Genomic DNA, 25,200 nt, shown 5'->3' on the forward strand with positions numbered 1-25,200 from the left:
ATGTCCTGCAATGGACCCTTTTTTTAAAAAGCTAAGTATTCCAGAAACACAAGATACACATAATCGACCATTGCAATTTGCAACTACATTATTAGCTAGCAATTTGCTAAGCCCATATGCACTCTATACATGTCCATGTGGGATATTGGAACCATGCATCAGGTGATAGACTTATGATGTAGATGACCAGTTTGGGCACATGCAAAAGTAACAGATGGTTTCAAAAGAACTGCCAAACATCCACGTCCATGTGTACGTGTGCAGCCTGCTGGATGAGTGGACTAGTTGAATTTTGGGCGAGATCACACCTATATGATGAGGCCCATCTGATGCTTGAATGTGCCACACATGGCCTGCGTGCGGGCTTAGCAAACACCTACTAACTGGTACATTTAGAGAATGTTGGTCAGAAAGCAGCAAATACAAACTCACAGAGATTTGGCATCAACATGCAAATTTATCTGAATCAGCTATTATCAAGCAAATGCCAAAGGTTCTTTCTCAGGTTCCAATTGAAGGTTAAAAAATGATGCATAATTACACTATATACAAAACAAATAATCAAAGATAGCATATTGACAAATCAAAACCGACAAGTCTTGATGTAGTGACGATTAGAAGATTGACCATATGAGCTTACCTGAATGGGTTATTAAATTAAAATAAATAAAAAAGAACACTTCTGTAGGTTCCAAACAAAAAGCATGGACTCAAGAACTCGAACATAAAATCAGCACACTGAAAGGGTCTCACTGATGCTGAAATCGATGTCATCAATTAGAAGCCAGTCACTCAAGTCACCGTCCTCCAAATTCCTCCCCTGAGAAGTCGGTTGGCTTTTGTTATTTCTTCTAGTACCATGAGCATCATCAGAGTCCTGGCTCAATTCAACATATTGACTGGAGATGACATCAAATGAAGAAACCCAAGCATCTCACTACAACAAAGTTGGTCTTTCCCGGCGGTCAAAACCGCCGCAAAAAGTCCAAAAAACCGCCGCTAAAGATCCTATTGGCGGTTAGGCAACTGCCGGTAAAGGTTCGGTCGGTAAAGGTTTTACCGGGGTTTTGCAGGATGCCCCTAAATCGTCAGTTTTGTACTGCGTTGGCCAAAACGAGAAAAACCTAATCCGTAGCCATTGCGAGTTTTGCTGTTTCAATTTTTCCTGCCCACTTTCACCATTGAGGAAAAAAAAAACGATTGCAGGTAAATCAGTAATGTGTACAAATACAAATGTATAAAGCACACAGAACTTAATTCAAAATCTTTTTTTTTTGTATAGAATAATTGTAAGCAATCCTTAGTTCTCATCATATGAACTGCTAGAACCTAGTGTGTTAAAGCAGAAGAAAAAGTGTAAAAAGATCTCTCTACACCACTTTATTTATAATGTTGCAGGTGAAAGAACCACTCTAATAATACAACCCAGGCCCACTTAATCCAGTCAAAAAAAGATCCACAAATATATAATAAATAAATAAATAAATTTGCAGCAAATAACAACAATGATGTTCTTCATGTTCAGAACTTAAAGGTGGAAATAATATTGATAATAGAACTTGCAACAGAGTCTATCTTCTGTACTAGTTGGCTGGGTGATGTTGGTAGTAGGAGCTGGTTCTTCTGAGGCTTCTATACTTCAGTTGCTGGATCATTTGACAATAAAAGGAGATGGAAACCTGAACGTTAGTGGTTTAGATTTATGATAAACAAAACTGTGTTTGAAATGCAAATCATCCAACATATATTATAAGAATCTTTTAGAAAGATCAGCTGAAATTGCTAACTCAAAACATTGCGACTACATTCCTAGCATATAAATCAGGTGACACATTTAATTAAATTAGAGTATGGTTGACATTCTCAATTCACTTACCCTAATATTGGCATTGTCATAACTTCTTGTAAGAGAAATTCAGCATTTCTATCCGACAATTTTAAAATAGCCATATCACAGCATTGTCTAGTGTGTATGTGAATCTTTTTGGTATCACATTGGCATCTGCGGATATTTATTTGGTTTGCTATGACAAAGGAAACCATAGCCTCACCTGACGAATCCGCCAATATACATAAGTTGATATTTTATACCCTTTTGAAGAATCCAATTTCTCTATCCCACACAGTAATCCAATCAAACCTCCTAACATTCAGAAAGGAAGTTAGCTGTGAGATGGACCCAGGTACAAAAATCTGTGTGGTATGTTAACAGTCTAGAAAGAGGAGCAAGTTCAAAATGCATTGGAGATGGAGATAGTGGTAAGAGGTATCACCTGAACAAGGTCAGCCATTTCAGCCCCCATGTGATCATATTTTGAGCGAAATCAGGGCGGAGAGATAGAGAGAGAGTCGGGGCAGGAAGAGAAAGATGGAGATACTGTTGTTACAATGTTGGAGAACACAATCGCACCCTAAAGAATGGGAACATGTAAAACACGTCGCACCTTGATACCTTTTTCTTAATTCAAATGAACCATCAATTACCTTAATTGGATTGACTCTATCATGTGATGCATTGTCCTGCATCCTATCATGTCTACTCGGCTGGTGAACATCAACGCCACAAGATGCCAACTCTAAAGCAGGTGCTGTCCCCTGATACTCAAAATTGTGGCATGTAAAGTAAATTCTAGCCATATTCAAACCTCTAGGAGCATACAAATCCCAATAGAGTGGTGCCTGAGAAGCCAAGTTTACTTATTAGAGGGGGAAAAAACATCAGAAATTATTTATGAAAAGGAACTAGTGAAATTCTAACTGTTGCCAGTGCATACAACAAACGCTGTCTGCCGGTCATGGCAATGGATTATATCTGGTTTCTTGCCAGCTCAAAGAAGCAATTCAAGTGTTGCACGACTAAAGAATGAAAAACGCTTGAAATCATCATTCTCTCCGTAAAACTGTCCTCTCCAGAAGAATTTAGCCGGATGATGAGGCTCAATGAAATAGACAGGAAGACCTGTTAACAATTCTAATCAACATGAATCATAACATCATTTGCAAATGGAAGCTAAGAATTAATGAGGAACTATCGCTGACCTTCGACTGTTCCAACCCAAATTTTATTTCGGAATAGCTTATCAGCTGTTGGAAATGAATCTGTTTCTAGAAGACGAAGACAGTGAAGAACATGGAATCAAAAAGCTAATGATGCGCCAATTTGGTCCCTTGCAAAGGCATAAGTAAAAGCATACTGATGAAATTCTAAAGACAAGATGGCAAAATATTCTATATGAAAAGTAAAGCAGGCCTACATAAGCAAATGCTAATACTAAACAATGTTGTATATTGGAGGCATTTCATTGTACCATTATTGTGAAAACTCAACATCATTACAAGAGGACCTTTTTTTACAAGTATGTTCAAAGATGATAGATCAATTGACACTTGATGTAAACTTGACTGATGATCACTTTACAAAAACATTATCATGAAAATTGCGCAAAGCGGATGGGAAGAACACTTGGTATCTGGACTTCTTGAATGTAATGAAGCACATCAAAATGCAATGGAGCACATCATGATCATTTAAATGAATGCTTGATGCAGAGAAAATTCTTGGAGCACGCAAGAGGTAAAGACAAAGGCTGCAAAAGGCTCATGGATATTTCCTAAGCCGACATTCAAGTTAAAGTATTAAGAGAAGAAATTCAAAGGTTTTATAACAATGTTTTGACAGAATAACAAAACTATCAGGCTACAAGTTGAGCCCATAGACAATTACATGAGCAGAGAAATCATTTTACCCCATATTTGCATAGTTCCATGTTATTTCATCCTTGTGATAGACAGTTCTTCGAAAATCTTATTTCTTTAATATTCAAATTGGGTTCAAAGGTGACTATTACATGATTTGATTGATGCACCATGGTTCACACTGTTTCCAGTTCCAGCACACTACTGGAGAACATTTTTTTTTAGTGCACATAGGCAGGAGGATCTTCATTGTTTCACTGTTTACCATAGTAATGCATGCCAAGAATATTTTACTAACATCTATAAGCTAAGAAGATATCGATTTAAAAAGTTCTAAAACATGAGATGGAGGATACAAGACTTGAAGGCACACAAGAGGGTTTGTCTGTAACAATCATGACTACGACAAAAAAAAAAGAAAAAAGAACACACAACACGAGCTGTCAGTATATTAAAGGGAAGCCTCAAAATGCACAAGTTACCTGATAAAAGAAGACGCTCTGCCTTCTAACAGCTGAAACCTGGCCATATTTGATGTTTCTACAGATTCAGAAAACTTTTCAGCACCACCTTCTGAGAAAGTAATGTTGAAGGCAAGCTCATATGGCTCTTCTGGATATAGACTGCCCCAGCTAGGTTTAACAATATGCAACAGCAAAACTAAGATGCATACATGAATATTTCAAGATATTGAGGTAAAAAGATTGGTCCTGCTTTTGGTGAATTTGGTGTGATAAGAACAAATAACAGAGAGAATTCAGATCAGATGCCATAGCCAGTTACTATTTGTGATATGGGTGTTGAGAATTTTGATGGTGAGGATTTAACTTACAGAGAGATTTGGATAGACTTCATTGATGATGCTCCTGTCCTCAGAGCATCTACAATTTCTGTTGTTGCCTTTGCACCTTCAAGCATAATCATCTACATACAGGATGGGTATAAACATTGTTTCTGGCACAGAAGAAGCCCTTCATTGAGATTATGACATGCACCAATATGATTGCATTATCAGTAGTAGACATAAGAAGACGAGGAAGAAGAAATTAACAAAATAAATAAATAAATGAAATTTCAAGGAAAAAAGAAACAACACAATTCCTATCTTCAGAGAGTGCATAAAAAGTATTTATAAACAGCATCTGCATATATAAACATGCATTATAGATTAGCAAATACTTGTACCCACCAGTGAATAACCAACAAAAAGGTAACCTGTGTAGCACTCCATGGCTGTGACAATGAGCAGCTCCTTTGCGCAACTGATACAGGAAACTATGTAAAGAACAAAACAGAGAAATTCAAGTAAGCTAACATGTTCAAGGTTTGCAAGATCTGGAAATCTGCCTCACGAAAGCGGAAAGAAAAAAAAAACAGAAGAAGAAGAGAAGCTAAAATATAGTGAGAATCAGCAAACAAAACACAGACATGAAAATGTAAGACTTCTAAAACTGAGGTTTTAACGACAGGTATTAACAATTTCCATAACCAAAAGCCAAAAATGAAGATTCATATTGAAACCTACAATTAAAAATAGGCTTTGGAACCAACGGGGGTCTAGATAAAGGATTGCATTCTAACAAACTGACGTCTACAAAACCTGACAAGACAGGTAGGTTTCCATGCCAAATATCTGAAAATTTGAAACAAATCAATACCTAAGTGGTTGTTTGGATGGTGGTAAATGGTTTAAGTTGTAAATGATTTTGTGCAAGTGAGAAAACCACTTGAATAGCCTTATGAGTACAATGGAAATTCATTTCCAACCAATACAAAACTATTTATTTATTCATATTTGTTCAAGGCTAGTTAGGATCCTGAGTTGGACTGATGCATGGCTTCAATTAGCAACAACCATTAACAAGAAACATCCTTTTCAGGCATTTTATCGAATGAGTAGAGGGCAGATATAGAAACAGACTATTTCCACTATTGACAAACCCGATCTCGCCATGGCACAAGTACTCATCGCAAACTAAGGCATAAACCTATTTGGTTGGTAAACTGTTTAGGCCCCACTATGCCTTTCTTATGATTGTAGCCTCGTCATAGGTCGACTGGACTTTTATCATATTTTTAAACTTAGAGCGGTGTTATCCTTATTCTTTATTTTCAGATGTCTTTGAGGTAAGCAGTCCCACCTTAATGTCCAAGATGACAAAAACCATTTAGACGTATCAATATTATCAAATATCTTTAAAATTCAGTTGGAGCCTAGAGCAAGAAGATATAGTCAACACCTCCAAGTAAATGCAGTTATAATAAAAGTATATTTGCTGCCAAGCATAGAGGTGGGCTGCCATTGTGACGCATTCTCATTTTTCTTGCTCTCAGATGCACTTTCACTGGACATTCATTGTTCCTCTTCAAAATTCCAACATTCATGCCATCAATGTCCCAAGATTGCCCACACATAGATAAGTTCTCCTGTGGGCATGCAGAATTAGTGAAATGGAAACATTGTTGTGAAGTACCGTCCTATAGCAAGCAATGATGCCAATCAAGTACTAAAACAAGCTACCGATGTTGCTCTCCACTAACTTTTCATCTATAAATTTTATCATAGAGAACGATATAGTACTAGAGAGTTACAAAGGCAAACGATAAATGAAAAGGATACGTGCAGGTTTCTCACTAGAGACAGCCAGCAGAATCAAACTGAGGAGTTGTACCATAAAAATTAACACCTTTTTCTTGTGACTTGCAGAAAAGCATCCCATCAAGAAAGTTCCAAAAGAAAATAATGTTTTTTAAAAAAATAATAATTTTTTAGAGAATTAATAAGTCAAGAAATATAAAAAACAACAACCAAAAACTTCCAAAATGTAATCGATTCAAATTCTTATCATTCTTATCATATGATTGACTTCTAAGTTCTAACTTCTATACCATGATGTTGCAGTAAAAGAAAAACTATGGAAGGAGAAAACAAGATAATAACATACTAGAGGCAATTACCACCATTACCACAAGGAACTCAAGAATCCAACGGGAGAAAACAAGCAACTCACTCGAGCAATGAAAGCTCAGCATTCAATAGAGAAGCTAATGAAAACTCAGGCATCGATGGAATCCCAATGCCTACAGTTCCACTTGTATCTCATGTCATTAACTGTAATTAACAAACACAATAGAAGCCAATAAAAACTCAGTATACAACATTTTAAAGAAGCATTATAAATTTTAAAAGAAGCTTCAATATGAAAAAGTTACTTCAAAATAGTATCAAAATGGCAAGACACAAATTTTAAAAGAAGCATTATCAAAAGGTACCCCAACTAATCCTGAAGATTTGAACCTGGAATTTATAGAGGTATGGAAAACATTCCAGCTGATCCTGAAGAAGTTCAACACTATCCAATGGATTTTTTGATAGGTCGTCTAGAAATCTAGCTTGCAACAAATACCCAGTAAGGAAAGAGAAATTTGGAAGTGTCAATTTCTCTTAGTAAATGAAGTCTCAAAATATATTGATTCCCAATAGGTGGACAGAAAGTACTCACCATACAAGAAATCGTACCTGCATAGAGTCCAACCTTGACGTGATAAAACCTTCAGTTATTTTCAGCAAAAATTCATCCAATAGACTTGGTGTATCAAATAAGGTATAGACCTCACCAATCTGGACCAAAGCCCTAAAAGTTAGTAGACACTGCCGCTGGTGTATATCCAGTCACCATAGCCTTTGACATTCACAAGCTCTGACAATTGTACCATAAGTCACATGATTCTAAAAATGAGTTAACATTTTCAAGAACATATCAACCACATGAAAAAGAAAAAATAAGTGAATGTTGTAAAGTCTCTCGGAATTGCATAATAAAGAACATAGAAGCAACCAAGGAAATATCTGCAAGCATGGATACGAAATCCTGTGGAATTTGGTAGATTTTAGTCCATGCAAAATTGAGTAGATTTGAAATCATAGCTTTGTTGTGGAAGTTCCAAAAAAACTCTTTTAGAGTTTTGGATTCCTCTCAAATCCAAACCCCTCCAATTCCTTGTTACCAAACGACTAAAAAATAGCAAATCCCCACAAATAACCCTGGTTTCACGTTGCTAGACGAGCCCTAATGGAAGGACTCTCTTTCAGAGTTCTCTATATTGCAAGTCTTGGTAACAATCCCTCTCGAATAATAGCAAACACTCCATTCTCATTTGCAATAGAGATCAAGATACAAAAGAACTAGTTCACAGATCAAAGCTTCAATGTTCATTCACGATAGCACATCAAGGTATAGGAACGAAACCATTAACAGAGTTGCAGTGATCTTGGGCAATGTATGAAAGCAAAGATTGTCACTATGTACAGCAAATGTAGAAAGGTATTGTTGTATCAATTTAGAGGCTCGACGTAGTGAGAAATATCAATGAAGAGAAAGCATAAAAAAAAGACTCTCCCTGTTAAAAAATATCAATGGTGAGAAAGCATATAAATAAATAAATAAAAGTCAGATTATTTTTTTTTCAATCCATAACAAACCTAATTTGTGCTTTTTCTATACATTCCCACCTTCTAAATCACATTAAGTTGAAGATTTCTTCTACTAAAGCCAAAAAAAAAAAAAAAAAAAGGGCCAGATTTTTTCAATCCCCCTCAATCTGAATACAACTTCAAAATCATCTCGAGATGCTCCAAATCTCTGAAATAAAAATAGAAAATTAAAAAATAAAATAAAAAATTGCTTCTAATAAAGGAAAATAAAAATAATTTTTTTTTCCAATCCTCCTATGGCTTCAAATCATCTCGAGAAACTCCGAAACTCCGAAATAAACTTCCTAAACTGCAATGGAAATAAAAAAAATTGAAAATATCAGTTTCTCAACAAAACCTGAAAGGAGATAGAATTTCACAAATGTTACCAAGTACTGAAGGCATTATCTTTTCTCTTTTCTCTATCTCTCTTTTTTTTTTTTTTTTTTTTCAATTTCTCTGTTTTTCCTCCCAATCCAAGAACTACACCAAAAAAGATTTCTGAAATTAAAGAAAATTGAATAAATAAATAAATTAATATTCAAAAGATCTAAATCATCAAACCACAAAAAAGTAGATAAATAAAAATAAAAAACCCATGAAACAATCTCGACATCAAAATGCAACTCCAGACACCCTCTAAATTCGTTGGATAGCACATGCAACTTAAGAAACACCACAAACATAATGGAGTTCGATGAAACCCTAACCTTACAATGCATGAGGATGAGATTCAAAGGTCTGCCCTATATCGATAAAATGGGGAATGAGGAATTAGAACAAACCTTAGATCCGATGCGAGCGTGAGAACCGAATAGGTCTGCCATTGTAAACATGAGCTTGTTGAGATCTGTGAATCTAAAGGGGAGCTCTCTCCTCCAGCATTTAAATTGAGAGAGAGAGAGGCTGTCGTTTTTTGGAGAGAGAGAGAGAGAGAGAGAGAGAGAGAGAAGGTAGGGTTTTTTTTTTTTGGTTTTTTACTGGGACATTCGTGGGTGGCTGGTTTTGTTACGGTTGGCAAATGTTACTCTGATGGATTTTCAGGACACTCGTTTCTTTCAACCGCGGGTGGCCACACGAACTGTCGGCTATGCATGTTGACCACGTCAAAAATGTGTCGACAAAGCTGTCTTTTCTTGTAGTGTTGTAATGACCTCGAACAATCATGCCTAATAAATCCATTCTCATCATCATCATCAAGATGAACAAAAGAAACATTCTCCCCATTGCTGAGCTGCTTTCTGTCATTGATAGAGGTGTCGACCTTGCCATTTTCTCCTTACCACTTAATGATGTTGTACAGTTCTTTAGCATTGACAGTATTGACTGAAACCTGCTTTACATGAACACTGCCATAATGTTCTTGAATGCTACTACTTATGCTGTTCACGTCCAGGAAAGAACAATCATCCTTGGAGCTCTGTAACTGTGTATTGGTACTGATTTGTCACTGCTGCTGATGCTGCAGTAGACTTATTGCTTCTACAATCTGCACAGAAGTTGGATTTCCCGCATAAGAGAGGCAGGTGCAAAATACTTTTGTGGGATCTCTAACATCTCAAAAGTTTAAGAGATTGACACTTGAAAATTTTATCCTCTTCATAGAGAATAGAGAAGTGGATAAAAGATGGAGAATGTTCACCTCTTTAGGAGGAGCACGTTTCCCCATCAATGTGCCATGTTTAGGATATCAGACTGCAAAAGTTGGACCCCATCGTGATGATTGGACCCAATGTATAGGCGTGGCCCACCCAATGAGTGGATCAGGTTGATTTTCCTGCGAGGTTGATCTTTATGATGGGGTCCAACTTTTTCATGGCTCAGATGTCCTGCAAATATTGCATGTTGGTGGAAAAGCATGTGTAGCATGGTAAACTTCCATGCTATGGCTGCATGTGATCAATCTGTATTTAATAGCATATTACAATTACTTGTAAAAGAATCCCAAAAATAAAAGGCTAAATACATAGAAGACAATAATGATTAAAGCATAAAGATGTTAGTTGTTTTATGAGCCATCTACAGGAGTCTCAGGCATGTTTTCACACAGTACAATTTCAGAAAAAGTGCCACGCCTTTTTTTTACATAGGAATGGATGGATCACGAATTGTAAAATGGGATAGTCAAACATGGGATGGGATATCAACAATGACTGTGGGAGCTGATACAAGCCTCTATTTCATAATATGGAAAGATAGAACATGTGGACGGATGCACACGCACTGATACAAGTCGGTTTCATGATATGGATAAAATTAGCACGTGCGGACGGATGCACGCACACACAGACACGACTTACAAGTCAAAGAGGACCTTTTCATTTTCATTTCCGTGTTCATATGTGTCCAATAGCACTCTGGTTCATACAAACATCTCCAATTTAGTAATTTAATGAAAAATGAGCCATCCCTTTTCGTTTGTTAGAGAACATGTGAAAGGTGCTGGAAAAAATACCATGAACCAACATCTCCAAGGGGGACAGATGCATCCCTTTCCCCCTTCTCCTTTTGTGGTTATTGGTGAGGCGCTTAGCAAGATGCTCTACAAGGGGGAGAAGAATGGTCTTATTAGTGGCTTCAAAGTGCCGGAGAATGGAAATCGAGTTACTCATCTTCAATATGCGGATGTCACCTTATTATTTTGTGATGTGGACATGGATTCTGTGGATAATCTTTATGAATTTTGAGTTAGTTTTGAAGCTGTTTCGGGGCTTAAGATTAATGTGGCTAAAAGTGAAATGTTGGGAGTTGATGTTTCCAATGTAGATCTATCATATTTACGAATGTTTTTAGATGTAAGAAAGGTTCATTCCCCTCTTATTTTGGCTTGCCTCTTTGCATCGGGAAGCCTGCTAAGCATCTTCGGGATAGGGTAGTTGAAAGAATTGAGAGGAAGCTAGCCAGCTAGAAGTGTCGTTATCTTTCTATGGGAGGGCGGTTGACTCTCATCAAGCGTTTTCTAACATGCTGGTGTATTTTATGTCTCTTTTTAAGTGTCCCAAGTCGTGTTGGAATGACTTGATAAGTTGAAAAGGGACTTCTTCTTGAAAGGGGCAAAGGATGGCCATAAGTTTCATCTCCTAAGTTAGGGGAAGGTTTGTAAGCCGATTTCATAAGGGGGAGCAGGGATTAAAATAAAAATAAAAATTGGGCCTCGTGAACATAGTGCTCCTTGGGAAGTGGATTTGGAAAATTGGCACTAAAGAGGATAGGCTTTGGAGGGAAATCATTGTTAGCAAATATGGAGTGCAAGAGGGAGGGTGGAGGGTTAAGTCTTCTTCTCTTTATCATGGAGTGCAAGAGGGAGGGTGGAGGTTTAAGTCTTCTTCTCTTTATCATGCCTCAGGTATCTGCAAAGCTATACCAGCGATAGAGCATCTAATTTAGAGAGGTATTGCTTTCGCCCTTGGGAATGGAAAGTGCATCCACTTCTGGGTTGATGTGTGGTTTGGTAACAAGGTTCTTCAAGAGTATTTTCCTAGACTAGCTTGCTCCGGATTGTCTCGTTTCAGTGAACAACCCACGGCCTGGGTCATCACACGCATAAAAGTACTGGGTGCATTAGTCAAGCCAAATGGTACGACCAACCACTCGTACAACCCATCATTCGTCTTGAAGGCTGTCTTCCACTCATCTCTAGGGCATATGTGTATCTGGTGATACCCGCTCTTGAGGTCTATCTTGGAAAAAATGGTGGATCTGGCCATCATGTCTAACATATCATCAAGCCTCGGTATCGGAAACTGATACTTGATCATGATCTTATTAATGGCCCTACTGTTCACACACATCTACCACGTAGCATCTTTCTTTGGCGTTAATAGCGCTGGTATGGCACACAGACTCATGCTCTCACGGATGAAACCTTTTTGCAGGAGCTCATTTACCTATCTATGCAACTCTGCATGCTCTGCAGGATTCATCCTGTAATGAGGAAGGTTCGGTAAAGTAGACTCCAGGACGAAATCAATGGCATGCTGGATGTCCTGCATGGGTGGAAGTGCATCCGGTAAATCCTCAGGGAATACATCATTGTACTCCTCAAGAACCGAAGTCACCTCAGGGGGTAACTCTACATGAACCTTGGGTGTAACTTCCCTAGCCATTAAGGTGTACACTGTCAAATCATCCTCTGTCTCTTTCTCAAAATCTTTTGCATTTATGATATGTAGAGATTTCGGAATAGATTTCCTCATATCTTTCCTTAACTTTCTCGTTTTCACATCCTTAGCCTTGTCCGTGTGGCTCTTGGATGGCAACGGATTAATCTTGATTTTCTTGCCCTCATGCGTGAATGTACACACGTTCGAGTGACCAAAAATCGTGACATCTCTATCGTATAACTACGGCCTCCCTAGAATGATGTGACCAAGGTGTCCCGTATCGGTATCAGTTAGCGTAACGGTGCCCTCCGAAACCGATACGGATATGGGGGCGTAACGGCGATACGGGGGCGTAACGGCCCGTAACGGCGCAATTTTTTTTTTTTTGCTAAAAAAATATGAAAAAAATATGGATTAAATCCAGAATATTCTAAGCATTCCAAATATGCATTTATTTATAAATTGGAACATGTTTATGGTAGTGTAACGGTCCACTCTTTGGTAAGAAGTTGTATCGGCCTGTCTGATTAATTTTTTAACCAGGTAACTTGAATTTGACTAAAAAATTCATATATTTAATTTTTTAAATATGTAATTTATATACTTAACATCTTGATATCATTTCTCCCAATAGTTCTTTAAAAAAATGAAATTAAATTCAGGTAGATGGCGTTGCCAATTTGGGGCTGACTTGGAGGACCAATTTATTCTCCCAATCAGCCTCAAATTCATGCCATTTATTGTCATTATCCCACTAATAAATTGGTGGATGTTTATTGGATAGTGAATCATAAAAAATAAATAAAAAATCAAAAGGCCCTTTTTTTAAAAATAAAAGTTCACAAATTAACAATTAAAACTATTTAAATAATTTAATTTTGGCATTGTGACTTAGCAATTGCAGTCCATAATTTAATTGTCAAATTTCAAGTTAATATATGTCTCGTGTACAATTTTTTAAGGCTTGAATTAGGAGGGACTCAGATGTAAAGTGCAACACACGTGTCAAAGTTTTTTGGGCCTCACCCGTGATGAATGTGTTATATCTACACCATCCATCCATTTTGCTAAATAATTTTAGGGCATGAGCCCAAAAATGAGGCACATCCAAAGCTCGGGTGGATTGCACCGTAAGAAACAATAATAATTAAATGTTCACCGTTAAAAATTTATTGGGGGCTAAAAAAGTTTTAGATCAAGCTAACATGTGTGTTTTCCCTTCATCCACGTCAATGTGACTCAATTAACAGGTTAGATTGAAAATAAACATTACAGTGGACTTTAGGAAAATTTTAATGGTGAGTATTCTATAACCACTATTTCCTATGGTGTGGTCCACCTGAGATTTGGATATTACTAATTTTTTGAATCCTGACTTAAAATGACGTGGCAAAATGGATGGACGATATGGATAAAATATATACATTACGGTGAGGCCCACTCGGGTCTGATCTGATTGGATGGAAAATAAACGCTATTGTGCGCCCTAAAAATCATTTAACCGTGAAAATCATTATCCCTGCTGCTATTTTGGTGTGGTCCAGATGATCTCTGGATATAATTCAATTTTTCGCTGGTGCTCTAAAATGATCTCTGAAAATAAGTGAACGGTGTAGATGTAATAAATACATCACTGTCGAGCCCATATAACGTTGATCTCCTTTTGAACCGTTCGTACAACTCGAAGCTCGATGAGTGTCAGCGCTCGTCTTTTGCGTGACACGTACCCACAGCAGTCAGCCGCTGCAAATAAAAAAAAAAGGAGAGAGAGGGAAACGAAAAGAAAAAAAGAGGGAAAGAAAGAAAAGAAAAAGAGGGAAAGAAGAGATTGAGAGAGAGAGAGAGAGAGAGTGGGAGAGAGAGGAAGAAGAAGAAGAAGATTAGGAAGCAGCCGGGCGTAGCCGCAGCCGCAGCCGCTCGAGAAGAAGAAGAAGAAGAAGAAAAGAAAGAAAAAAAAGGTAAGGTTTTTTTTTTTTTTTTTTTTCAAGGCCCGTAACAGCCGTAACGACCGTTATGGCCCGTAACGGCCGTTACGGTCACAGAATTCCATAACGGCCGTTTCAACCCCGTATCGCGTAACGGGTCCCACCGTTACCGTTACGTATCGGCCGTTACGGCCGATACGTAACCGATTTGGGATACCTTGGATGTGACCTACATCCATAGGTAAAACATCACACCACAACATGTCTTTTTATGAACCGATTTGGATGGGGACTAAACACTGCTGGGACACAGGCATAGAAGACGTGTCAACCCAAGAAACCTTGTAGGGTTGAGAGTGAGGAATGGGCTTCAAACCCAAACGAATGACTGTGCTAGCTGAAAACACGTTGGTGCAACTACCACTATCCATGATGACTTTGCAATTTTTGTCACCGCTCTTGATAAATGTGTAGAAAATTGTGCTTCTGCGCCAATCATCACTCTTTTTGGCCCGCGCTAAAGCACATCTAACTACAGCTAGTGGTGCAGTCTCTGATTCTTCTTCTTCATAATCACTAGCACCTATCTCTGGGTGATATTCCTCAAATTTATAATCACCCATGTCATCTGCATTTTCATTTGACTTGTCTATGACTAAGGCTTTCCCGCGAGTCTTTGTCGTGCACTGGTATGCGAAATGACCTGTACCTTCGCACTCATAACATCTCAAGTGACTACCACTGCTAGGATTGGCACTAAGGACACCTTTGCCCTTATCATCCTTGGGATTAGGCAGTGTACTAGCCTGTGCCCTAGGCTAACTTCCAATGTTAGGTTTGGTTCTCTAAAAACCAGATCTAACATTAGAGTCTCGGGACTCAAAGCGCCTCGTGACAAGAGACTTTAGGTAAAGCTCTAACTCCTGTACAACTTGGTAAGCCTGATCCAAGTCACTCACTGCATGGGTTATAAGCTCACGCTGCAGATCCATGCGAAGACCCACCTTGAAACGCGCCAGCGTCACTAAGGGATCCTCCTAAATATCACACCGCATCACATACTCCTCAAATTTTGCTATGTAATCTGCAATCAACATAGATCATTGGCGTAATGCTTGCCATTGATCTAGGAGCTTTTGACGGTAAGAGAGAGGAAGATATTTTTCCTTTAATAACTCCTTCATCTCTACCCAATGTGCGACTGGGACACCTCCTGATCTCTCGATCCTATGCTTCGTATTTGTCCAAAACAATTTACCTTGACCCACAAGTTTCATTTTCGCAAACCGCACCTGTCGGTTCTCAGACATCTCATACCATTCGAAATAATGGTCCATATCCGCTAATCAATCAAGGAATGCTTTTGGGTCAAGACGCCCATCAAAACTAGGAGCATCTACTTTAACACCCTTTAAGACCCTCTCATCGACATCATAACGGTCTTGATACTCGACAGCGGGCTGTGGATTTCGCGCCCCTCCACGTCCTATCCCTCGGCCACGTGCTCCACGACCTCTACCACGATTTCTTACCCGTTCCTCAACTACTCCCCTATGTGAGACTGTTCATCCCCTCTAATGTCGGAGATTTCTCTTAGGGATGCTTCTATCTGATCCATACGGGTATTTATGTTCCTAAATTGTGCCTGAATGGTGGCCAAACGTTGGTTGATCATGTTCATCATCTCAGTCAACTGTTCCATATTGAAAATCGGGTGTAGACCAAATCCTCTACCAGTCCGAGTGGGCATACACAATACGACTCAACTTAGGTTTCCTAAAACACAACTCTAAGAGATTGTTTTAACACAAGACTATGGACAACAACGATCCTAACCTTAAGAATGATGCAAATGTGGAAAAATTCAGATCTAAACCTTTTTTCTTTTTTTTTTTTAAATGCAAATCTGAAAATTTCAGATATAGACTCTATATGCGATGCATGAAACCCTAGAAAATAAAATAAAATAAAAATCTAGACTCTTGATAACTCGATCTAAGACGACCCAATGCAAGAACCTAAGCTTTAATACCAAAATTGATATAGGACGACCTAATTCAACCTTAAATAAGCATGGTATTTGAAAGGGGCAGATTCATGCAATCTTAAAAAAACAAACAAATATCATTCTGCTTTATACATCATAAATACAAGAAAGAAGGAAGGTTAATATAGCATTGATTAGGGCCATCCATCACAAACACGAAGTATTGAATCTTAAAATCTGAATTTAGTTGGATCCGGCAAAAGATAGAACTTTCGTCTTGGAATAGGTCCGTCTAACAATCCAAGTGGATTTTCTAATCCAAAAAAATAGGAATTTCCTAGATTGGAAAATCTGGAAAATTCAGAAAAAAAAATGGTGGTTCTTCAAATTTAGATTTGGGTGATGGGTTTTATGGGGGGATGAAAATCTTTTGAGATCTAATGATCTAGATAAAAAGAAACAAGATTTGGCTTCTAGATCTAAAGATTCTAGGAGAAAAGGAAGAGACTGGGGTTAAAGAAAAGAGTACCTTGAGAAAAGAGAGAATGAGAAAGAAGTAAGGAATGAGAAATCGTTTACCTGAGCCTCACGCCCTCTTCTAATCACTGGAAGTCGAAGACGAGATTGTCAGAAGCAAAAAAGCTCTTTTTTTTTTTCATAAATATCACATAACATGCTATGGGTTTAGGGCAACCCTTATAAATTCGTAATTACATGAAATTACCAAAATACCCCTACTAAAAAAAGTTTCAGAAAAAAGAAATTCGCACAAAATTGTGCATAAACTGTCTCAAAACTTAATTAATTCAAATGTTCATAAACTAAATATAAATTTAAGATGCCCGATGGGCCCCGATGATAGTGCCGTGAAGGTGGTGTAATGAAGGTGGGCCGTGACGATCCAACGGTCTGATCACACCATCCTCGCGATCCAATGGTCCAAATGTCTCCTCTAAGCAACTTACACATGTCACGAACACATGTGTAAGGTCTTCAACCTCTAGAGATCCGACCCATATTAGTCATCTAACCACATTGACATGGTTAACGCACGCCTTCTGCGTTGATATACTTTAAATGGCCTGGTATCCGCATCACAATACATAAGGATAGTTATTGTTAAGTTAGTGAATTAGTAGGAAAGTGAGGAAAATGCAAGCTTGAGTCACGGATCACATTTCCTTACAACAGTAGCCACACCAGTCTCACTAGAGCCTGCAATGGGTTATCAGCAAGTCTGCCTCTAGGATAAATCAAGTCCAATCAAAACTTTTAGCGTACAACACTGCAACACAGCTGAACAATTCTGAACACCTTTGTAAGAGCACCTAGAAAACAGTAAAACAAAGTTGATTTTAATCGCAAATCAAAGGGTATTAGGTGATGGGGACATCACATCATGCACGTCATTGCGCACATATCAAGGAGGAGGCGAGCCCTAGTCTCCCTGTGGCTAGGCGAGTACCTGTTCGAGTCTGGAGGAGGAGTTGAAGACCCCACATAGCATGTATGGGCATCATCGAAGACCTCACATTGGGAAGATGCTTGTGGGTTGCATGGAGGACGAGCTTGGATGAGTTTTGGACAAGTTTTGCCAGATATGGCTTGATCATCATGTCCCGCCTTGATCATGGACATCGTCGGGACCCATCGGAGACTTAGGATTATAGTTATTTTGGCTTATGAGCAATTAGTTTACTTTTGAGGCTTTAGTTACATGTTTATTTGGTTTTATGTTTCACAGGGGAGTACTTGTAATAAGCCGAAGGGGGGGGGGTGTGTGTGGTGGTGATGTTCAGCCTTAGCCCTTCATGTTGGATTGAATGAAATTTGAGCATGTTCTCTTCTTCCTCTCTTGTGATTTGAGACTTTCAAGGTGTGAATCCTTCTTTGGTGTGAATCCAAAGTTAATTACGAGGTGTGAAGCCTAGATATCTCAATTCTTTTTCTCAATTATAAGGTATTTTAAATCTTCTTCCATTCTCTCTCTCTCTCAATCCATCAACGCTTTACTCTCTTTTTTTTCCTTACAATCCAAGGAGTTAAAACCTATCCCATTCTAAAATCCCAACAAATCAGTCCATACGCCAGTTGTACAATCGTATGTACTCCCTCTTCCCCCACTTGTTTCCCATAGTTTTCCCCTTGATTCCCTCTTATTGCTACATTAAGAACTCTAGTTTCTAACCTTAAACCTAAATCCAACTTTTACCCAATTGTGAAACCCTAGTCTTTCCCCAATTTTCCCAAACCCTAATTCTATCTCTTTTGGGTAAACCCTCATTAGATTTGAGTTCTTCCCTTGAATGTTAGTATTAGCCTTGCCTAGGATCTAAACTATTGCTTACTGTTTTGGATTATTTTGAGATTGCTGAAATTTATGATTAATTGTTTATATAATCTGGAAATTTGATTTTTATCATCACCTTAGGACAGAAAACTTCATCCTGCATCAAAATTTGGTATCAGAGCGAGGTTAATATAGGGTAGATTCATCTTAAATCTAAAATAGGGTTGTTATCATATATAGTATACATCATCATATTGTGGCATTCTAGGATCAATTATCCCATATGTATATTGCTGAAATTTTTGGGTACTAGTTGTTTATCATGGTGTATTGCTGAAATTTTAGTCATGGTATTTATTTTAGCATATTGCTGAAAATACTAGTGTTATTCCTTCAATTATACCATTGCTGAATTTTCTTAGCATGCATTATTTCCATCCTATATTGCTGAATTTTTAGTATTAGGGCGTTTCATTGGTTATATTTCTGGATTTAGGGAAAAGTGTCTCTTTGGTCATCTAGAATTGTCTAGGATCATCTAGGGTCGTGTCGAGTCTTCACCTTAGGTTTTAGTGCATGCCTGCGTGATTTAGGCGTGGTTTTGGTCTTCACCCTACCACCATGAGCCGAAGATTAGATTCTCAAAACTCTAGATGACTGGAGGCCCTTGAGGCTCAAAGCAGAACCACCAACAACTGTATAGCTCAGTTGGAGACTTCCCTTCAGGCAAACCCCGATAATGGAGAAGATGGGCAATCCTGAGTGGGCGGTGCAAAGGAAGTTCACATGGGAGATCATGTTGGTGGACATGGAAGAGGCCGTGGCCGAGGTGTTGGTCATAATGAGGCATATGCCCCACCACCCTGTGGAGAGTATCTAGACCATCATGATCCTGATGATCATGCGATGAAAAATGTCAAGATCGAGGCCCCTAGTTTTGATGGCCATCTGGACCCAAAGGCTTTCCTCGGCTGGCTTGCAGATATGGACCACTACTTTGAATAGTATGAGATGTCTAATTGTTGTCGTGTGAGTTTTGTCAAGATGAAGTTAGTGGGCTAGGCTAAATTATTTTGGACCAATCTTGAGCGCAAGTTAGAAAGGTTTGGATAAGACTCGATTGTAAATTGGGTCGAGATGAAGGAACCGCTAAAGGAAAAATATTTTCCTCTTTCATATCGCCAAAAATTAATGGATCAATGGTAATCCCTTCGCCAGGGAACAATGCCAGTGAAGGATTACATCACCAAATTTGAACAGTACATAATGAGATGCAATGTCTAGGAGGACCCAATAGTGACTCTTTCAGGTTTTAGGATGGGCCTCCGATCCGATATTCAGCGCAAGCTACTCTCTCACGATGTTGGCAGTCTTGAGCATGCCTATCAGTCGATGTAAGAACTTGAGCACTACTTAAAACCGCCTTTGGGAGATGGTTTGACTATCATGAGTCCAATGTTAAGACTACTCCCCAGGGAGCTAGGTCTAACTTTGGGAGTCAACCCAAACCCTCTGTTGGCATTCAAAGTAAGCAAAAGGACTTTAAGGGTAAAGGAGTCGCCAGTACCAATTCGGAAGGCGAACCCAGGCAGTGCTATAACTGCCAAGGATATGGCCATTTCGCTTGTGTCTCACAAAAGAGCAAACTAAGGCCCTCATGATGAAGATGACTAGGGTGACCATGAAGAAGAAGAATATCATCTTATAATTGGTGCTAGTGATGAAGAAGAAGATTAGACCGTACCACTTGCAGTTGTCAGGTGCGCTTTAGCTCAAGCTAAGGGAATTGATGATTGGTGCATGAATACCATTTTCTATACTTACGCTAGATGTGGTGAGAAAAACTGCAAAGTGATCATCAATAGTAGTAGCTGTACAAATCTAGTCTCTGAAAGAACTATTTCTTGGTTGGACTTGAAGCCTAATACTGACCCTCGGCCCTATAGAGTTTCATGTGTTGATGAGCCTTCTATGCCAATCTCCCAGTGTTGTCTTATTCCCATCTAGTTCGCATCTTATAAAGACTCATTGTGGTGTGATGTTTTGCCTATGGACATAGGCCACATCATCTTGGGCAGGCCTTGGCTCTTTGATCGTGATGTAACGATATTCGATCGCTCGAATGTTTGTTCCATCATGCATAAGGGAAAGAAGATAAAAGTTAAATCCTCTTTTGCCCAAGAGCACCCCGGAATTTAAGAAAGAGGACGAGTTTTTTTTCAAGTTGAGGGTTGAGGGGTCTGATGTAGAACGTGTCATAGATACATTCCTAGCATGGTTGGGCCAAAAGAAGGTGGACCGTAAATTGATCGTAATTTTTCATCCGGGTATCGTTACGGCGCACCAGACCGAGTATTAAGAACCGAAGCAACACAAGAACTCGACGACGATTTCTTTTAAAGTGGAGGGGACTAATGTAGAGCGGGTCACGGACACTTTCATGTCCAAGATGGATCAGAGAAGGCCTGATCGGAGGTAGAAGTCATCAAGATCGTCAGAACTTTAAAACAGGCATATCTTGCAAACCAGAATGAGTTACTCGACATACCATATATGATTTGGGGTAGGACGAGCCACTTTAGCCAACCAACCCGGTTATGTCGGGTTGTCCACGCCGAATTTGCGAGATTCCATCATATCGATGGTCGAATTCCCTGTTTAATTCCGTTTTTACTATAAATAGTAAGTTTTAGTTTGATTATAACTCTTCATCCGTTGGGCTTTAGGAGTTGTGCCAAACATAAAAAGTGTTTAGAAAAATTAGGAGAATAACATGGTTAAGTCAAATAGGACACTTACTATAAATAGAAAATTAACTATTTATAGTAAGTTACAAATTTTAGGGAGTTTTAGTTATAGTTTAATTCCTAAACTTATTCCAAGTCTTGGTATCCCTATTTAAAGGGTTGTAGACTCATTTATTTCAGCTATCAATATTCAACAAATTTATTTCGACTTTTTAGAATTATTTCTACTTTCTATTTTTACTCATGGATTCGAGAAGTCTCTGTGAGGAGTCAAGAGAAGCTTCGTGGATTCAAAGTAGTTATCCCCCCCGAGGAAGATGGTGATCGACCTCATCACATTCATCCCTGTGTCAATAAATAAAGAGTACAGTATACACATGATTCCCAGCTTGTAAGCCAACCAAACATAGGCATTAGAATTTCCAGGAATCACAATGCCTACTACAAGAGGTTGTGCAAACAAAGAAATTACAATGGCAGTATCTGGAAGTTGAAATATCTTGGGCATCCTAATTCCCCCAATCCAAACAACCCCCATGGTTTCATTCTAGGGGCTAAGATATGTTTTTGTGCATGTTATCATAGGATACAGCTTTTCATCCATATGGCCAAACTTATGGAATAAAATGGATTGAAACTAATCTCTTAACTGTTTGCACAAACCCATGTTGAATCTGTATAATTGATACTTTAAATTTGGAAGACAAGAAAAAGAGAAGATTTATCGCAAACCTTCTTATTTGATATGGGTTTTTAATAGAATAAACCTAACACCAATTACGTGACGAGGGATAGATATGCAAGGCCATAAGCACCTGAAGTTCCGCATCAGGGTGCAATTTATTGAATTTCTAGGTTAGTTGGAACCTTCTTATTTTCCCCTTATCGGCAAGTTTTGAATCTTCTTCAAACACTAACCGGCACCTTGGTGAAGTTATCGACAACAATTTGTTGAATTAAATATGAGAGCCTAAGATGCAACCAAAGTACCCACTGATTTGCTAAAACCCATTTTCCAACTTGCAAAGTGAAATTGTACTAATTCATTTACAAAATGGAAAACGTGTGTAACAAAATCAATTAGGGTGGGTGTAGATCTGAATTCCTATTAAATAGGGGATAGTTGTAAACACCTCCCCTTTAGTTTCTAACAATTGTAAACACCTCCTGTGGTTTAGAATATTGCAAGTACCTCCCCTCTAGTTTACGGATTTGTAGCATATTTACCCACCCCCCCCCCCCCCCCCCAACACACACACACACAGAGGGTCCTTTAGCACCGTTATCTTTGAGAAATTGACCATTTTACCCCCATCTCATAGGTGAGTAGTTGTACAAGCATAGGCAGTAATAGTGCGTGCATCCAATACATTCAGAGCAATCATGCCACCATGAAAATGGAAAATCCCAAAAATCAGGCTGATCCGACCATTAGGTGGCTCAGCATATAAATTTGGATGCTTTTGGTTTGGTGTGGCCCCCAATGATTGGATGAGCAGGATTTTTGGATATCGAATACTGATGGTGGAGGTACCTCACCAGATGGGTTGGATACCATTTATACATAGAAGTGGACCCCACACAAGCAAAATGAACTCCTAAGACAGGGGTATTCAAGTTATTTGTCGCAGATTCCTCTAATGTCTCTAAGTGGAGGGGAGGTACTTACAATAACCCAAGCCAGAGGAGAGGTGTTTAATTACAACTGTCAGAAACTAGAGGGGACGTGTTTACAATTATCCCTTAAGGGCCGTTTGGATGCACCCTATGAAGGGGCATTTGAAGCCTAAATGCCATTTTGATGCAAACAAAGAGTTGATGTGGTGCATTTGGATGCACTTTGCAAACCATCATCTCATCTCCCATTTGACAAAATAGGCACTAAAACACCAACTCGATAAAAACCAATTGCCGAGTCGACCGAAGGAGCAGGCTTGAACATCCTTTTTCGGCAACCCCTTTTGAGGAAGTGCATCCAAACGGACCCTAAATATATAAGGCCTAAAGATTGACACAACAAAATCAGGCGCGTCCACTCGTTAAAGAGACCAACCTGTAAGATAACCATTGAGAATTCAAATCAGAACTGTTGCTGGCTTGATTCAACATACTGATGTAGCCATCTGATGAATGGACTCTCCTTATTTTTGGGTCTGATGTCTCACACACGAGACACATTAGCACTTGAAATTGCTTGTATGTTAAGCTAAATTAAAACTGGTTATAGGTGATCATTACTCCATACCATAAAAGAAAAGATCCAATAAAAACTAATATCAGTTCAGATAAAACTACTAAAACAAAACAAATAATAACCAATACAAAGCATATGATATATATATATATATATATATATATATATATAGAGAGAGAGAGAGAGAGAGAGAGAGAGAGAGAGAGAGAGAGAGAGAGAGGAGTACTGTCGTCATCGAATGGCAATGGAAAATTCAACCAAGACTCTGCCCGTTTGGACACATCCCTTACGAAATTAAAGGCCGCAGAAGTGATTCCGACTCCGTCGCAATCATCCGCCTCATCGCGGGACGAAACCACAGGAAGGAGGATGCAAGGCGAGAGATTCCCGTCTTGAAGCTGCTTCCAATATCCTCGAAATCGTTGTGAATGCCAGTAAAAATCAGAGAGTACGTGGGGCCCACAGCAGGGGATGGAGCGATCAGTGAAGCAACGGCCCATAGCTGGCAAGTGATGGTTTTTGCAAGGTGAGAGAGGTCTTCTTTTACTCCGTCTATGAATGTAGTCTCTTCCTTCCCTTCTTCTTTGGATTTGGAGGGTTTTGATAGGGACGAAGATTGCATGATTTTGCTGAAATATACAGGGTTTTGGAATGGTTTTGACGAGGAGAGAGAGAGAGCTTCCTTTTCAAAAATGCTTTCCGTTTCTTAAGCCTACACGAGCAGCACATCGCAAGGGTGCCAATATGGACCGAACGCGAACTGCCTACCAACACCTTTCGCAAATGTCGGACGTGGATTTCCTGCGGAGTTCCTGCGCAAGGATGCTGGGTGGGGCCCAACGATATGTTTGTGAGAAATCTACCCCGTTCTATCCAACACTCAAGTAGGCCACACGAGAGGAAACAGTAGTCATTCAGTGAGCACCGTTGGAGCATTCTTATGTCCGTATAAAAGTTTTGCATCAAGCTATATTTTTAGTGTTTTCACTTCATCCCATTGGGAATGGCCTTATAAACGGTCTGGATGGCGTATATACATCAAGGTGGAGCCCAATAAGGTTTCAATTGTAGTAATTTCTTTTCCAAATTTTCGTACGCGGATTAGCTACCGAAAGGTTGAGTAGCGGAACTCGCTAATAAAGTGAAGTCACCAAGTTATGTGGGCCCCACCATGATGTATGTTTTGTATCCACACCGTTTATACATTTGTAGAGATCATTTTAGGGTGTGAAGCAAAGAATGATGCAGATCCAAGGCTGGAATGGACCCCACCACAGAAAACAGTGGGGAGAGTGACACCCATAGTTAAAACCAAAGGTCCACCGTGATGTTTTTTTGAGATCCAACCTGTTCATGTGTTAAAGCAGACATGAAAGAAGGAAAAACATAAATATCAGTTTGATCGGAAACTTTTGTGGCCCTTAAAACTTTTTAATGGTGGTCGTCACTCTCCCCACTATTTTCTATGGTGGGTCCACTCGAGATTTTGATCTGACTCGTTCTTTGAATCATTTCCTAATATGATCTCTCCAAATGGATGGACGGTGTGGATACAAAACATACATCACGGTTGGGCCCATAGAACTTGGTGATGTCACTTCAGCAGCAAGTATTGCTACTCAACCTGTCAATAGCTAATCCGCGTGCCCGATTTTCCTTCCTGGGGCCACCCATCCTTGCGTAGGAACTTCATGCAAAAGGCTTTCCTGTTAGAAAAGTAAGTGTTTCTTGTACACAACGGAGGATAGAAGAAAACGACAACGAAATGATCAGATCTATCGGGT

General features: G+C 39.0%; 1 protein-coding gene and 1 long non-coding RNA gene across 3 annotated transcripts; both read right to left on the reverse strand.

The window, feature by feature from the left end:
- Positions 1-1,345: 1,345 nt before the first annotated feature.
- Positions 1,346-7,357, reverse strand: LOC131258360 (uncharacterized). 2 transcript variants are annotated; one of them, XR_009178074.1, is made up of 4 exons: positions 6,995-7,357; positions 2,274-2,576; positions 2,052-2,143; positions 1,346-1,646 (listed from the first exon to the last, which is right to left on the reverse strand). It is a non-coding gene; the product is annotated as an uncharacterized LOC131258360 (long non-coding RNA). The 2 variants fall into 2 exon arrangements; XR_009178075.1 differs by lacking the exon at positions 2,274-2,576.
- A 1,963-nt stretch (positions 7,358-9,320) lies between these two features.
- LOC131258359 (uncharacterized) lies at positions 9,321-24,137 on the reverse strand. The gene is made up of 2 exons (XM_058259629.1): positions 23,643-24,137; positions 9,321-9,659 (listed from the first exon to the last, which is right to left on the reverse strand). The coding sequence occupies exons 1-2, from the start codon at positions 23,914-23,916 to the stop codon at positions 9,577-9,579; spliced, it is 357 nt and encodes a 118-aa protein (XP_058115612.1). The 5' UTR covers positions 23,917-24,137; the 3' UTR covers positions 9,321-9,576.
- Positions 24,138-25,200: the final 1,063 nt, after the last annotated feature.

The sequence above is a fragment of the Magnolia sinica genome, chromosome 10, assembly GCF_029962835.1.
Source record: "Magnolia sinica isolate HGM2019 chromosome 10, MsV1, whole genome shotgun sequence".
NCBI lineage: Eukaryota > Viridiplantae > Streptophyta > Magnoliopsida > Magnoliales > Magnoliaceae > Magnolia > Magnolia sinica.

Coding starts and splice junctions, on each gene's coding strand:
- LOC131258359 (XM_058259629.1), bottom strand. CDS start 23,916: ATGGGCCGTTGCTTCACTGATCGCTCCATCCCCTGCTGTGGGCCCCAC. Junction 9,660..23,642: donor ATTGCCATTCGATGACGACA/GTACTCCTCTCT, acceptor ACTTCTGTGCAG/ATTGTAGAAGCAATAAGTCT.